This window comes from Triturus cristatus, chromosome 10, assembly GCF_964204655.1.
Source record: "Triturus cristatus chromosome 10, aTriCri1.1, whole genome shotgun sequence".
NCBI classification, from domain to species: Eukaryota; Metazoa; Chordata; class Amphibia; order Caudata; family Salamandridae; genus Triturus; species Triturus cristatus.
In genome coordinates, this window is record NC_140593.1 from 1,159,016,886 (window position 1) to 1,159,034,144 (window position 17,259).

General features: G+C 45.0%; 1 protein-coding gene across 1 annotated transcript in view; it reads left to right on the plus strand.

The window, feature by feature from the left end:
• Window positions 1–17,259, plus strand: part of LOC146796818 (metalloproteinase inhibitor 1-like) — a 173,443-nt gene that overhangs the window by 112,907 nt on the left and 43,277 nt on the right. Inside the window, exon 5 of the mRNA XM_085629543.1 lies at window positions 94–209. Within this exon, the coding sequence (XP_085485669.1) occupies window positions 94–209 (116 nt within the window). The remainder of the gene's footprint in view (window positions 1–93; window positions 210–17,259) is intronic.

A 17,259-nucleotide genomic window follows, 5' to 3' on the forward strand; every position in this document is an offset into this window, starting at 1 on the left:
GCCTAGCAATTAGTTGTTCAATAGTCACAAACATAATATATTGTGATGTAACAAGAGTTAATCAGAGCCTTTTCTTTATCACTTCACTGACAGGTGAAATGCAGAATGGTCGTGTTGACGTGAACCACTGTAGCTACATTGTGCCCTGGAGTCAGCTGTCTGAGGCCCAGAAAAAGGGGATGGAAGGTGCCTACAGTTGTGACTGCAAAGTGAGTACCTTTGGAGCTCCTATGCCACTAATTACATGAGAAGTAGAGAATTAAAGCAGTTAAGGCCATACTTCCTCCACTTAAGCAAGCCTACCAATCATGTCCTCATATTTTAGGATAATTTCCCTTTTAGAATTGTGTTAAATGGCCCGGTGGCCAAATAGAGAGACACATTTTTCTAATTTACTGCTGCCAATTAAAGAGCTTGCAACTGCCAACAGCAGGGTTTCTGTAAGTACAAGACAATAAGGCTAAGCGCCCTGCCACTCGTAATTCTCAAGAGCTATAAATACTTGCAGTGCCAGGTAGTTTTCCCATGATTTCCAGTGGCCAATATCCAACCGAGATTTAATAACATCCAGTCTTTATCTTTTCAAAAACTCCTTGCAGCCACTGGTCTGTTTTCTTAACAAACATATGAAAAGTCAAGTGTGGCCAAATATAATTTAAAGAACATCCAGGACAAGAACATCGTGAAGGTAAATCTGTATGGATATGCAATGTTTTACCATATTTAACTCCACAATAAATACCTAGACTTCCCCTCTCTCCCTCTCTCTATATATATGTATATTATATATATATATATATATATATATATATATATATATATATATATATATATATATATATATATATATATATATATATATATATATATATATATATATATAAATATATATATATATCAAAAAACGGTTGCTTCAGCAAGTGCGAGCGCACCCAAAAGGTAAGTAATCATCCATTGTGATGTCTCGTTTATTAGTAGCGCCTGACGCGTTTCGGAACATTTCCTTCATCAAAGGCATCAATTTCAAAGTCTCGCGTTACTGCTGAACTCTATTCAAACTGTCCGCCCTCCAATGGCCAACTCTTATGAGTCCCAGTGCCTACTGGTAATTGTAGTGCAGCAGTCCACATTATTACCCAAATGGGGAGAAAAATTATTAATAAAACACGGCCCCACAATGAGCCGCCGAGGCACAGCACAGTCCATAATCCCAAGGCTTATCTTTCCACATATGGGGCGTCGGCAGATTCCTCGCCCCGTGGCCCCATGTCATCCGCTGAGTGGTGCGCTCACCGTGCCCGGAGCCGGCGCGCATAACATCAAAAAACGGTTGCTTCAGCAAGTGCGAGCGCACCCAAAAGGTAAGTAATCATCCATTGAACTTGTTTGATGTCTCGTTTATTAGTAGCGCCTTGCGCGTTTCGGAACATTTCCTTCATCAAAGGCATCAATTTCATAGTCTCGCGTTACTGCTGCACTCTATTCAAACTGTCCGCCCTCCAATGGGCTACTCTTATGAGTCCCAGTGCCTACTGGTAATTGTAGTGCAGCAGTCCACATTATTACCCAAATGGGGAGAAAAATTATTAATAAAACACGGCCCCACAATGAGCCGCCGAGGCACAGCACAGTCCATAATCCCAAGGCTTATCTTTCCACATATGGGGCGTCGGCAGATTCCTCGCCCCGTGGCCCCATGTCATCCGCTGAGTGGTGCGCTCACCGTGCCCGGAGCCGGCGCGCATAACATCAAAAAACGGTTGCTTCAGCAAGTGCGAGCGCACCCAAAAGGTAAGTAATCATCCATTGAACTTGTTTGATGTCTCGTTTATTAGTAGCGCCTTACGCGTTTCGGAACATTTCCTTCATCAAAGGCATCAATTTCATAGTCTCGCGTTACTGCTGCACTCTATTCAAACTGTCCGCCCTCCAATGGGCTACTCTTATGAGTCCCAGTGCCTACTGGTAATTGTAGTGCAGCAGTCCACATTATTACCCAAATGGGGAGAAAAATTATTAATAAAACACGGCCCCACAATGAGCCGCCGAGGCACAGCACAGTCCATAATCCCAAGGCTTATCTTTCCACATATGGGGCGTCGGCAGATTCCTCGCCCCGTGGCCCCATGTCATCCACTGAGTGGTGCGCTCACCGCGCCCGGAGCCGGCGCGCATAACATCAAAAAACGGTTGCTTCAGCAAGTGCGAGCGCACCCAAAAGGTAAGTAATCATCCATTGGACTTGTGTGATGTCTCATTTATTAGTAGCGCCTGACACGTTTCGGAACATTTCCTTCATCAAAGGCATCAATTTCAAAGTCTCGCGTTACTGCTGCACTCTATTCAAACTGTCCGCTCTCCAATGGGCTACTCCTATGAGTTCCAGTGCCTACTGGTAATTGTAGTGCAGCAGTCCACATTATTACCCAAATGGAGAGAAAAATTATTAATAAAACACGGCCCCACAATGAGCCGCCGAGGCACAGCACAGTCCATAATCCCAAGGCTTATCTTTCCACATATGGGGCGTCGGCAGATTCCTCGCCCTGTGGCCCCATGTCATCCGCTGGGTGGTGCGCTCACCGCGCCCGGAGCCGGCGCGCATAACATCAAAAAACGGTTGCTTCAGCAAGTGCGAGCGCACCCAAAAGGTAAGTAATCATCCATTGGACTTGTGTGATGTCTCGTTTATTAGTAGCGCCTGACGCGTTTCGGAACATTTCCTTCATCAAAGGCATCAATTTCAAAGTCTTGCGTTACTGCTGCACTCTATTCAAACTGTCCGCCCTCCAATGGGCTACTCTTATGAGTCCCAGTGCCTACTGGCAATTGTAGTGCAGCAGTCCACATTATTACCCAAATGGGGAGAAAAATAATTAATAAAACACGGCCCCATTTGGGTAATAATGTGGACTGCTGCACTACAATTACCAGTAGGCACTGGGACTCATAAGAGTAGCCCATTGGAGGGCGGACAGTTTGAATAGAGTGCAGCAGTAACGCGAGACTTTGAAATTGATGCCTTTGATGAAGGAAATGTTCCGAAACGCGTCAGGCGCTACTAATAAACGAGACATCACACAAGTCCAATGGATGATTACTTACCTTTTGGGTGCGCTCGCACTTGCTGAAGCAACCGTTTTTTTATATATATGTATATATATATATATATATATATATATATATATATATATATATATATATATATTATCTACTGGCGGTGATCCAATTCACCGCCAGTAGATAATATAGCTAATAAGCTTCAATCATTCAGGATTCGGATGCTTCACTCGTTCGTTTTCTAAAAAGTATTCACTACAGAGACATATTAAGTACAGTCGGAATTGGATCACGGATATCCTGTATCCCTACAGCAGTTCTATCATTATATGGACTGGCTAAATTAGTCCTTGTATTTGTCAAGCCTTGCCAGTGTTCATGGAGACAGCGGAGACTTTAGATGCTCCAAACTTCATCAGACATATACCATCTACCAATCTTCAAATCCTATTTGAACATAATTAGTCCCCAGATATTGTCCTGAAGAGACCCCGTACCCAGAGAGGGTTGAAACGTCGTCGACTCCAACAAAGGGAGAGCAAAAAAGACTCGTTACACTCTTATATGCTCCTCATTGTTTTTTAAATAGACCTCTTATACACTTATTTCACTTTGTAGGCTACGATTATTCTCACTGGGCTCTATTCTCACCTTTTTCACCATTTCTCTTTGTGCCTGAAAACTAAAATGTTTTTGATATAATTGTGAATTGTGCAATAAATTATTCTTGCTTTTGTTGAAGTAAATAAGTACTCCAGACTGATTAAGTACGTTTTCTTTGGCTTGGGGATTAAATCAGCTGGGAGTATAACTTTTACTCCAAATTGTTAATGGATCTTTGTGAATAAGTTCCTTGTGGACACTGTTCTTACTTAATAAATCTGACAATGCTAGGCAGGTGGGAGGGGAGTGGCAGCTCAACAGAACACTCAGAGTAGATAGGAGTGGCAGTTCCATGGAACATGGTGGGCAAAAAGGATGGAGCAGGGGCATGCACAAAGACATCGGAGGGCAGGGGGAAGGAGAATAGGGGCAGCAAGCTAAGCACAGAGTTTAAGCAGGAGGTCAATGATGGTGCATAGAATTGGGCAATGGAGGGCAGGAGGAGTGGACTGGTACATCATACTAAATTGAGGGCAGTGGCAGCACATCAGACCATGCATGGCAGGAGGGAGGAGGCTAGTCCATGGATTCACACAAGAGGATAGGGAGGAGGGGGATGGGGCAGCAAGCTAACTGTTCAGAGAAGGCGGGTATTAGGAACTTTATCGTTTTTAAAACGTGTGTCTGTGCGAACTACTTAAAATATGAACAAGTATGCAGCATAATCTCACTTTTATTCAGGAAGAAGAGGACGTTTGTGACTGTGACTCCGGGCTCACTTGGCAGAAACACCCCCTGACCCTCCACCCCCTATCGCAAAATGTAATGCCCGTGAAAAGGGTAGGTGAACACAGTGTTATATAGAACATAGTCCTGAGAGCACGATTGAAAATGAAAACTAGATATAGTGTATGGTATAAACTATGCACCAAAAAGTGTGATATAAGATGAACCGGGCGTGAAATATAATATGCAATACATTGTGCGCAATGACAGATTCATTGGAGAGCGCGAGATAGCACAGGCACTCGCGCTTGCTATGCGATATGCGCCTTGGAGTGTAATATGCACAGGGCAGTGTGGTGTAACCTAACTAGTCTCTAAAGTTGTAATATAAAATATGTGCTGGGGAGTGTAACGTTGTATATGCACTGTGACAAAGATATGGATCCCAGATTGTAATATGTATGGCATAGCATTGTGCGTTATAACATAGGCATCGAGGAAGGCACGTTAGATGGGGCAATATAACCCGTGCGAAGACAAGTGTGGCATGACATATTCACGGGGTGGTGTTACAGTGCACATGGGCTAGAGAGTGTCATAGCATATGCACTAGCTGGTGGAATACAACACAGAGGTGTGTGGCACTCAGCAGGCAATGGTGGGTGTAACACAGCATTGGGCTCTGCCAGGAGCGCGCTGTGACTCTCAAGTGATGTTCGTCCCCTTTCCAGAGAGTAAAATAAAAAGTATTACATCCGGCAGTGGATGTGTGTTTTATTAACCGTGAGGGGGGTTTCTTGCATAGTTTTGGTCACATTTTTGTCGAATCCCCTTTGAATGGCTTGGTGTGCATGTGTATTAAATGTGCCCGTCAATAGCTACCCATGTTTGTATAAATAAACGACAAGGGTGTCTACCGGGATTAGGCACAGTAGGGCATCAGACATGTCAGAGCTTCACTAGTGGTGTAAATACATTCCACGTGGATTCATTGTATGCATAGTCGCCTTTTAATGAATATCACGCAAATCGTCATGGTGATAGGTACGTACGGTTTGTCAAGCATGTCCTAGGTGTGTCTATAAATATATATTTTTTAAAAATAATAAAAAACAGTGGCCGGCCCTGGGGATTGGGGTCAAAAAAATATAATTAGGAGACAGGCCCTGGGGGATGGGGTCATCAGGGCCAATAAATTAGAATAAGAAGGGGAACCACACAGCCCCCCTTCTTAAAAAATTAAAATAAATAAAAGACTGGCATCGTGCCGGAGGCCACGCCCCCTCCTTGCAGCACTCTGCAAACGCACCCCCTGGTGAGTTGTAAGTTGGGGAATTAATTCCTCTTCAATACTGAGGGTCCCTGAGGGCCAACTAGCCCAACAGGCATCTCCAGTATGCGCCAGGGAGGTGTTATCAGGCCAAGCCCCTTTTTACACCTCTCTGCAACGCAGCCCTGTGGCGCTTACTGGAGGTACCTAGTGGTCTAGTTTGACCCTAGGGACCCTTAGGATTCAAGGGGACTTAATCTCTCAACTTAGAACAGCCACACGGCGCGTTTACACAGTGGTGAAGGGAGGGGACGGGGCCTGAGGTGACGTGTGCAAACACGCACTATGGCACGTTTTAAATTGGGGATATCATTTCCCTTCAATACCGAGGGCCCCTGGGGGCTAACTAGCCCACCAAGTGCTTCCAGTAAGCGCCACTGAGCTGCATTGCAGAGAGGTGGTCCAGGCCGTGCCACTTTTTACACCTCTCTGCAACGCAGCTCTGTGGCACTTACTGGAGGTACCTAGTGGGCTAGTTGGACCCTAGGGACCCTCAGGATTCAAATGAACTTAATCTCCCAACTAAAAACGGACACAGGGCGTGTTTACACAGTGGTGAAGGGAGGGGACGGGGCCTGAGTAACGTGTGCAAAAACACCCTGTGGCCTGTTTTAAGAGGTAGTTTTAATCCCCCTGCCCAATTATATACTAGGGGCTTACAGAGGAGGTCATGCTAATCACAGGGGGACCCCAACACATAATGTTCCCTAGTGTATGTAGGTGTTTTCACTGTATTCTAAGTGTCTTTTAACATAGCACTGGCTCTAGGACTGGTTAGTCAGACTCAGTTACCACCAGTATCCATCTGAAAAAGTTGAGGGTACAGGATGATTTTGCAGCAAGGCTTCTTTCTGCTCTTCTTTTTGTTCTTTCTGCACGTTATCCTTCTTCTTTCTTCACATGTCCTATCTCTGTAGGCATAGTTAGAAATTAGCATTTAAAAAACCTTTGAAATTCACAGAAAAAGTCATTTGAGATGTCATCTGTGATGTCATGAGTGATGTCACTGACCATGTCATGAGTGATGTAATATGTGACGTCATCAGCAGTGCATTGCGGGTGCGCAAGTTATAGTTAGCTGAACTAACTATAACGGGGGAATTTCAATGGTTTTGTATAAGTGAAAAGTCCACCTAACTAGAACACCCCTGAAACCTATGGTTTTTTCAATGAATTTCTGAGGTTTTTTAAATGCTAATTCCTAACTATAACGTGCCTGAAACCTATGTTTTTTTCTGTGAATATATATATATATATATTCACTGAAAAAAACATAGGTTGTACAGACATTATAGTTAGGAATTAGCATTTAAAAAACCTTAGAAATTCACTGAAAAAACCATAGGTTTCAGGGACGTTATAGTTAGTTGGACATTTGACTCATATAAAACCAGTTGAGCTAACTATAACTCGCGCGCCCGCAATGCACTGGTGATGACGTCACATATTACATCACTCATGACATGGTCAGTGACATCACTCATGACATCACTGATGACATCTCAAATGACATCACTGATGACATTACTGATGACATCATCCAGTGAATGTGTGTTCTGTAAAGTTTAAATATTTTTCATATATATCTATGCCAAGGTGTTTTGAAGAAAGAGTGGATTTACATGTGCCTGAATGGATTATTTAGTAGGTGCGTGATATACGCAATATCTGGTGTCAATCTGTTCAGTAGTTCCTGAGAAAATAGCATTTAAAAGCATATAAATATCTATAAGCGCGCACCGTGCACGCACCGAGCGCGCACCGTGCGAGCACCCTAACGTGCGCGAGCGTAATTCTGATTGGTGGTTACATGTTAGTCAACGTTCGAATCGGTCGAAATCAGGAAGTGTCGGCCGCCATTTTGTTTGTTTTCAGTACGAGAGTGAAAAAGGAAGGTGGCGAACGTGAAAAGGGGGCAGGGTAGAGAGTTCCTGACCCCCTAGCCTTTGTCAGGGGGTCCCTGAAGGACCCCGAAGGCAGAAAAAATGTTTTAATTTTTTTTTTTTTTAAATCGCGGGGGTGCGCGCACCGTGCGCGCACAGTGAAAAACCAAAAAAAATAATAATAATTTAATACGTAGTTTATTGTAAAATAAATATATATAAAAAAAAATAATACATAAATAAATTAGCATTTAAAAAACCGTACAAATTCACTGAAAAAACCATAGGTTTCCCACACGTTATAGTTAGGAATTAGCATTTAAAAAACCTTGCAAATTCACTTAAAAAACCATAGGTTTCACACATGTTATAGTTAGGTGGATATTTCACTCGTAAAAACCAATGAAATTCCCCCGTTATAGTTAGTTCAGATAACTATAACTCGCGCGACCGCCACTCTATCACAAGGATGATGTCATGAGTGATGTCATGAGTGATGCCACTGACCATGTCATGAATGATGTAATATGTGACGTCATGAGCAGTGGATTGCGGGCGCGTGAGTTATAGTTATCTGAACTAACTATAACGGGGGAATTTCATTGGTTTTTTACGAGTTAAATATCCACCTCAGTATAACATGTGTGAAACCTATGGTTTTTTAAGTGAATATATATATATATATATATATATATATATATATATATATATATATATATATATATATTATATATTATCTACTGGCGGTCGCCAGTAGATAGTTATAGTTAGGACCGTGTTTCCATAGGAAATCTCAAAATTCTATTTTGAATACCTTTGGCGCCGGTTGACGAATCTTCCCGAAATTTTCAAAACTAATGGGGTGCTCGGCTCAGCTCCTACCCTGAAAGTCTCGGGGGGATTCGTCAAGCGGGGGCCGAGAAAAAAGGGGGGTCCCAAAACACGTTTTCCCCATGCATTTTCCCATAGGACCTTTAGTCGAAGGTACAGCCCGAACGGCTGAACAGAATTACTTGAAATTTGGCAGAGAGGTAGTCCTCAGGTCAGGGAAGTGCCTTTTGCATATATGGAGTCAATCTGTTCAGTATTTCCAGAGAAAATTGCATTTAAAAGCACATATATATCTATAGCCGCGCACCGTGCGCGCACCGTGCGCGCTCAGTGCGCGCACCCTAACGTGCGCGAGCGTATTTCTGATTGGTTGTTACATGTCAGTCAACGTTCGAATCGGTCGAAATCAGGAAGTGTCGGCCGCCATTTTGTTTGTTTTCAGCGCGAGAGTGGAAAAGGAAGGTGGCGAACGTGAAAAGGGGGCAGGGTAGAGAGTTCCTGACCCCCTAGCCTTTGTCAGGGGGTCCCTGAAGGACCCCGAAGGCAGAAAAAAAACATTTTAATTTTTTTATTTTAAATCGCGGGGGTGCACGCACCATGCGCACACCGTGCGCGCACAGTGAAAAAGCATTAAAAATAATAATTTAATACGTAGTTTATAGAAAAATAAATATATTTTAAAAAAATTCATACATAACTTAGCATTTAAAAAAACGTACAAATTCACTGAAAAAACCATAGGTTTCACACACGTTATAGTTAGGAAGTAGCATTTAAAAAACCTTGCAAATTCACTTAAAAAACCATAGGTTTCACACATGTTATAGTTAGGTGGATATTTCACTCGTAAAAAACCAATGAAATTCCCCCGTTATAGTTAGTTCAGATAACTATACCTTGTGTGACCGCCACTCTATCACAAGGATGATGTCATCAGTGATGTCAAGAGTGATGCCACTGACCATGTCATGAGTGATGTAATATGTGACGTCATCAGCAGTGGATTGCGGGCACGCGAGTTATGGTTATCTGAACTAACTATAACGGGGGAATTTCATTGGTTTTTTATGAGTGAAATATCCACCAAACTATAACATGTGTGAAACCTATGATTTTTTCAGTGAATATATATATATATATATATTCACTGAAAAAAACATAGGTTTCAGGCACGTTATAGTTAGGAATTAGCATTTAAAAAACCTTAGGAATTCTCTGAAAAAACCATAGGTTTCAGGGGCATTATAGTTAGCTGGACTTTTCACTCTTACAAAACCATTGAAATTCCCCCGTTATAGTTAGTTCAGCTAACTATAACTCACACGCCCGCAATGTACTGCTGATGACGTCACATATTACATCACTGATGACATGGTCAGTGACATCACTCATGACATCACTGGTGCATTTAAAGTTGGGGAATGAATTCCTTTGCAGTCCTGAGGGCCCCTGGGGGCCAAGTAGCCCACCGGATGCATCCATTAAGTGCCACTGCGCTGTGTTGCAGAGAGGTGGTCCAGTCCACGCCCCTTTTTACACCTCTATGCAACGTAGCTCTGTGGCGCTTACTGGAGGTACCTGGTAGGCTAGTTGGCCCATTGGGGCCCTTAGGATTGAAAGGGACTTGATCATTCAACTTAATATGCACCACGGGGCACGTTTGCATAGTGGTAAAGGGAGGGGGCGGGGCCTGAGGTTCCATGTGTGCAAACACGCCCTGTAGCGCGTTTAAAGTTGGGGAATGAATTCCTTTTCAATCCTGAGGGACCTTGGGGGCCAACTAGCCCACCAGGTGTTTCCATTAAGTGCCACTGACGATGTAATTTACAGAGTCAACCACTTTCTTCAAATTGCTGTCCGTTCTCGTGCCTCAATGAACACGACCTGAAGTGTGTCGATTATTTTGCCAACTTAACTTATTGTGTTGTGCACATTGGCTGTCCATTTACCCTAATGAATTTGGTATGACAGCCTGTTTGCTATTTTGCACTTTGTATTCTTGTACATTGGGTGTACTATTAGATATGTTGTTTTAAGATTAGTTTTATCAATGACTTAGGTTGTTTTATTACTTGCACACTACATATTTGCACATTTGATGTATCTTAGACATGTTGTTTTTTTTTTGTTTTTTTTAGAACATGTTTTATTATTCATTGGGATGTTTTTTTTATGTATTTTAATGGATGCATTCTCTGGAAATTTCTGACATGTTTGATTCAGAACTATTTTTGCACAATTTGCGTATTGATATCTGTACTTATTTGACTGTGTATAAGAATGCTTGGTGTATTTTGCATGTACTTTTATGGGTGTTTTGTATATATCCGAATAAAGATCATTTGAATTGAATTGAATTGAATTAAGTGCCACTGCGCCGCGTTGCAGAGAGGTGGTCCAGGCCATGCCCCTTTTTACACCTCTCTGCAACGTAGCTCTGTGGCACTTACTGGAGGTACCTGGTAGGCTAGTTGGATACCAGGGACCCTCAGGATTGAAGGGGACTTCAACCCCCAACGTATAACGCGCCACGGGGTGTGTTTGCACACATGTCACCTCAGGCCCCCTTCCCTTCACCAGTGTGCAAACGTGCCCCGTAGCGTGTTTTAAGAGGTAGTTTTAATCCCCTGCCCTATTATGTACTAGGGACTTACAGAGGAGGTCATGCTAATCACAGGGGTACCCCAATGCATAGTGTTCCCTAGTGTATGTCGGTGTTTTCACTGTATTATAAGTGTCTTTTAGGTTAGCACTGGCTCTAGGCTTGGTTAGTCAGAGTCAGTTACCACCAGTACCTGTCTGAAACATTTGTGGGCACAGGATGATTTTGCAACAAGGCCTCTTTCTGCTCCTCTGTTAGTTCTTTCTGCACATGTCTTTGTGGACTTCTGTTGCTTTTTTCTGCATTTCGTTTGCTTCTTTCTGTGCGTTTTTTCTTCTTTCTTCAGATGTCCAACCTCTGTCGGCATAGTTAGAAACTAGCATTTAAAACACCTTAGAAATTCACTTAAAAAAACCATAGGTTTCAGGCATGTTATAGTTAGAAATTAGCATTTAAAAAACCTTTGAAATTCACTGAAAAACCATAGGTTTCGGGCAGGTTACAGTTAGAAATTAGCATTTAAAAAACCTTAGAAATTCACAGAAAAAAACATACGTTTTAGGGAAAGTTATAGTTAGTTGGACACTGCACTCGTAAAAAACCCGTGAAATTCCCCTGTTATAGTTATTTCAGCTAGCTATAACTTGCGCCCCCGCAATGCCCTGCTTATGACGTCACATATTACATTACTCATGACATGGGTCAGTGACATCACTGATGACATCACTGATGACATCTCAAATGACTTCACTGACTTGCCAAATTGTCATGTTGTGCATTCCCATGCACAACGTCTGCCACCTTGTGCATGGGAATGGAGGGGAGTACCCCCCAAGTTCACCGCCCAGATCCCCGCCAGCCTTTCAATGGTGGCAAAGCTGCCATGGAAAGGGCTTTAAAACCTAGCATCCTAATATGGATAATATTGAGGCCAAAGTCCACCCGGCCAGAAATCGGTACGATTGTTGACCGGTGGAAAAGCAGCGGACACACTTTGCGTCCGCCGCAATACCACCCACCATTATAATATGGCGGGGGTAAATCGGGTTGCGATGGCGGACTGATGGCCACTGCCGGGCCGGCAGTGGCGATCTGCCCGCCATCCTAATCACCCCCCAAGACAGGGAAAATCAACCATGAGCTGCCAAACAGTTAGAGATGGCATTTAAGAGAACTGGGAATTGGTCTTTAAAGGATTGTTTGTCCCATGCAGGTAGTTCAGAATGGTTACTTTGTAGTCATAGCACTTTATTCATATAGATTTGTATCTAATCAGTTTCAGTATTACAAAAACTCCAGTGTAAAGTTGAACATGCACAGATAAAACAAATACATATTAATAATTATTAAGGCCAAATCATAAAATATGCTATATCAATCTTAAAGAAGATCAATTGCTAATTAACAGGCAAATATTGTTTATTATAGGTTATTGGCTTAATACCACACTGTACATTTTCATAAAACAACCAATAATTTAGTTTGATGAACCTATAAAACGATAAAGGATAGTTAGCCTCCATAACTGATCTCCTATTGGCAGTCCTAAATAGAGGACTCAGATCTTTTTTGCAAAACTCTAGCAGATTTGGACATAGACAGATCAGATGTTCAGTTGTTTCTTCTGTCTTTTTCCCCAAGCAACATATTCTTAGTTATGTAGAAGCCCTTTCCCCATAATGTCATAGGGTTCGTTGATTTGTGCTGGCAAAAACTCTAATAAGAATACAATATCAGGAAGGAAATGGACATCTCTCTTCCGTGGCACCCATGAACTAAAAGGGGTGAAGGCAGCAGTGCAGTGCCACAAACAGGGAAGGTTATAGGAGATATATATCAAAAGCGGACAACAAAAGAGAGTTTGGGGCAAATGTCATCCAGTTTAGAGACATAACATAAGGAGCCTTATTAGGATATACTATGCACATCTAGAGCATCTAATGGCATGGCTGATCCTTGCTCATTTCAATACATGACATGTTCAGATACATTATTAAAAGCAATGAGTACCACAGGTAGCAAACTGCCTCTTCAATAAGCCTTTTGTTGTGCTTTGTCAGGTGTTTTAAGCGGTGAAGAGACAGAGTATCGAGTCATAAATATTGAGTTGCACAAATATCGAGTCAGAAAAATCGTGGGTCAATAATATTGACAGCAAGAATATCGTGGTCAAGAATATCGATATAAGGTAAGTAATATCGATTTTAAAAATATCGAAGGGGGGAAGGAGCTTAGCGCACATCCAAGATGGTCGCGTGAGCACAGGGCTCCCCGGACCCTCGCCACTCCTCGCAATTTATCCTGATGATATCCTGATTTCTCGGGCGGACCCTCGAAGGTGAACCTCGACTGAGTCCATAACTCTTTCCAGAATTTGAATCGGACCTGGGTGACCAGAATTACAGCACTTTGAACTTTTGGGGCCCACCTGGAGGCCGTGCCGGGGACTTGGTGATTTGTGGAGCCGGGACGTAGTTGAACAACAACGGCAGTGGGACCTCATCTGTGGCCTTACCCCCACTTTCGGTTTCGTTTCCGGATCCTGACATGGTCTGATTAAGAGACCGTTTCGCTTGGCCGGGGACCAATCCAGCCTCCATTCAGTGTCATCGCTGCCTCCTTATTATAGCCTCTTGGGTCAAGTCGTGACTTTCTTCGGATTGTACGAGCCAGCTTCTTGACCTGTTGGTGCCCGACCTGCCGGCGGCCATTTTCACCAGGTCTCGCAGACCCCTCCGGGGTGCATCTTCCAACATGACGGGCAGGGGTGAACCCGAGAAGCGGAAGACCAAGACGCCTCTTCGTGGGGCACCGTTCCAGACAAATGTTATGGACCGTTACACTCAAGCCAAAGGATCCCCCGGGCTCTCCAGCAGTACCCCGGAGGACGCCAGAGACGACCCTTCTGCCCCTGTTGACTTGTCCCTGCAGGACATTATGGGCGCCATCACCGGCATGAAGGAGACCATCGGCCAGCAGTATGAGGCTCTGGCTCGTAAAATTGACACGGTCGCCATTGATGTCACTTTAATCAGGGCCGACCTGTCTAAGACTAACGAGAAGGTGAAGTCATTGGATGTGAAGACTTCCAGCCTCACGGCCGATGTGTCGGAACTTCAAACAGACCATGGCAATCTGAAATCGGCCAACGACTTGATGTCCCATCGGCTGGAGGAATTTGAGAACAGGGCAAGACACAACAACATTCGCGTCATAGGTGTTACAGAGAATCCCGAGACTCGTTCGGTTGACCTCCTGGTCGAAGATCTAATCCTCACCCATCTTGCCCCTTCTGGACTGGGCAAGTTTTTCGCGGTGGAGCGTGCACATCGTGTCCCGGGCGGTAAGCCCAAGCCTGGCGCTCCTCCGAGGCCTATCATCTCAAAACTTTTTCATTTCAGAGACCGTGATACGATTTTGCAAGCTTCGAGAGAGAGAAAACTCCTCTGTCAACTTTTTCCCGGACTTCACTCAACTTGTCCAGAGACAGAGGATGGGCTTTCAGGGGGTTAAGCGACGTCTCCGGGTCCTGGGATTGAAGTATGCTATGCTTTTCCCTACCAGGCTTCGAGTGGAATACGAGGAACGGACCTTCTTTTTCGAGCGACCGGACAGTGTGAGTGACTGGTTGGATTCTCTACCTGGTCGGGGCGATCGCACGGGGCACCCTGGCGGTGCCGAGGGTGGTGAGCCTACACAGAAGTGACCCTTTGGTCCCTAACCTTGATAATCGGACATTGCTCAGTTGGGTTCTACTTCGTTTGTATATTTTGCCTTATAGTAGTTCGTGCCCGGGTGGCGGGTGGAGACGGGCCTCTCTCCTCCTCCGGGGTCTTTTTGTAGAATGGGATTGTTAGGGCGACAGGCACACTGCATTTTGGGGTGGCTTTTTAGTCTGCAGGGGTGCAGGGAGGGGGGAGTTGTAACAGGTTTTGGTTGGGGGGTGGGAGGGGGTGTTTGTGTTCGTGTTTTCTTTTCTCAAGGTGGCATATTGGTTCTTTCTCTGTCTCAGGTGTCCTGCTCTCTGTGGGGGGACTCATGCAACTCTTGTGGGGATGGGGGGTAGTGGGTTGAGGTTGATATCTTGGAACGTCAATGGATTGGGGGATCGTATTAAACGGAGTGTTGTACTGCAATATTTGCGTCGTTTGACTCCGGATGTGGTACTCCTGCAGGAGACGCATTTGGTTGGCAACGTGTGTCATGCTATGAATAGGTGGGGGTACCGATTGGTGGCACACTCTGGGTTCACCACTGGTTCCAGAGGGGTTGGTATTCTGGTCCGGTCTTCCCTCCCACTAGAGATTGATAATGTCATCCTTGACGACAGAGGGCGTTATGCCGCCCTAACTGGTAGGTGGGAGGGTAAGACTCTCTCCTTAGTCACGATCTATGTTTCCCCAGGCCTCCAGACCTCCACTTTCTCTGATGTTGGTCGGATGTTGCTGGAACTCCCCGATAGTCTTCTCCTCGTGGGTGGGGACTTCAACTCCGTGCTATCCGGCGATCTGGATTGCCACTCCCCCAGGGCCCTTCCCGTTTCCCAATCATGGCTTGGTGGGTTTTTGGACACCTTTGGTTTGGTGGATTGCTGGAGGTTAATGCATCCGATGCAATGTCAATACACCTTCCACTCCGGTGCTCATGGGAGTCTCTCTAGGCTTGATTACTTCCTCATGCCCGCGGCCCAGTCCTCCCACGTTGGGGAAGTGAGAAACCTGGCCCGGGGCATCTCAGATCACTCCCCTGTGTCGCTTCTTTTCGACACTGGGACGCAAGTTGCGGGACGGATCGCCCCTATTAGCCTCTGGCATCTGTGCAACACCAAGACTCGCAACAGCCTCATTAAGTCGATCGACCACTACTTCCTGGAGAACGAGGGGTCTGTTTTGTCCTCAGTGTCCCTTTGGGAAGCCTTCAAAACTTTTATTCGTGGACAGGCCCTATCATTAATAGTCGAGACCAAGAAAGCTAGGATTGGGGAGGTCGTGAAGCTGGAGGCCGAAATACTGGAGTTGGAGGCTGATCTAGACTTAGGTGTTACCCAGGATAGGCTCCACGCCCTTAGCTTGAAACAGTTTGAATATAAATCCCTTGTTACGGATGCTGCCAAGACAATGTACAGGGAATAGCAAGGTAGACTGTATGATGTCGGGGATAAGGCGGGTAAATTGATTGCATGGCTTGATAAGAAGGAGAGAGCGAACCGTGTGGTCCCCGTGCTTCAGAATTCTGATGGTGTGCATGTGACTGACCCTGGCGAGTTTGTGGATTGTTTCGCTGACTATTTTCGTGTGGTCTACTCCCGGTGTCTGATGGAGATGAGGATGACTCTCGTCTCTTGTTGAGGGACATTGCGCTGCCCTGCCTGTCCAAAGAGGATCGAGGGCGCATGGAGGCATCGTTGTCGGCCGACGAGATTGCTGCCGCGATTCGTTCCCTTCCTTCTGGCAAAGCTATGGGCCCCAATGGATTGCCTATTGAATTGTACAAGTTGCGCCCGGATAAAGTCGCACCGTTTCTCCGTGATATGTTTCTGGAGTCGCGTGAGCTTGGTTCCCTCCCTTGTGATCAGCGTCTGGCCATTATAGTTGTGATTCCTAAGGAGGGCAATCCTCGTGATCGTTGTGCCTCTTACAGGCCTATTTCCCTATTGAATGCTGAACCTAAGATTCTTGTCAAGGTCCTTGCTAATCGCTTACTCGCTGCCATCTGCGACCTGATCCATCCGGATCAGTCGGGTTTCATTCCGCACCGGAACACTGCTCTTAACTTGCGGCGTTTACATGGCGTTCTCGCCAGGGCAGAGTTTCTCTCCGAGCCGGCCATCTTGGCTTCCTTGGACGCCACGATGGCCTTTGATACGATTGAATGGCCATATCTTTGGGCCACTCTGGTGAAGTTCGGTTTCGGTGCGGGATTTATTAGTTGGGTGGGACTTCTATATACAGATCCGCTGGCTCAGGTTGTTGTCAATGGTAGGGTGTCCCAGCCCTTCGCTCTCGGGAGGGGTACTAGGCAGGGGTGTCCGTTGTCCCCCTTGCTCTTTGCTCTTGCTTTAGAACCGCTTGCAGCCTGGCTCCGATGGGAACCATCGATAAAGGGCATTCAGTGGGCCCCTGACTTTGAGGATCGGGTTTCATTGTACGCCGACGATATTCTTTTGTACCTCACCTCCCCGCGTGAATCCCTTAACATCCTATTCGACGTCCTCACTTCTTTCG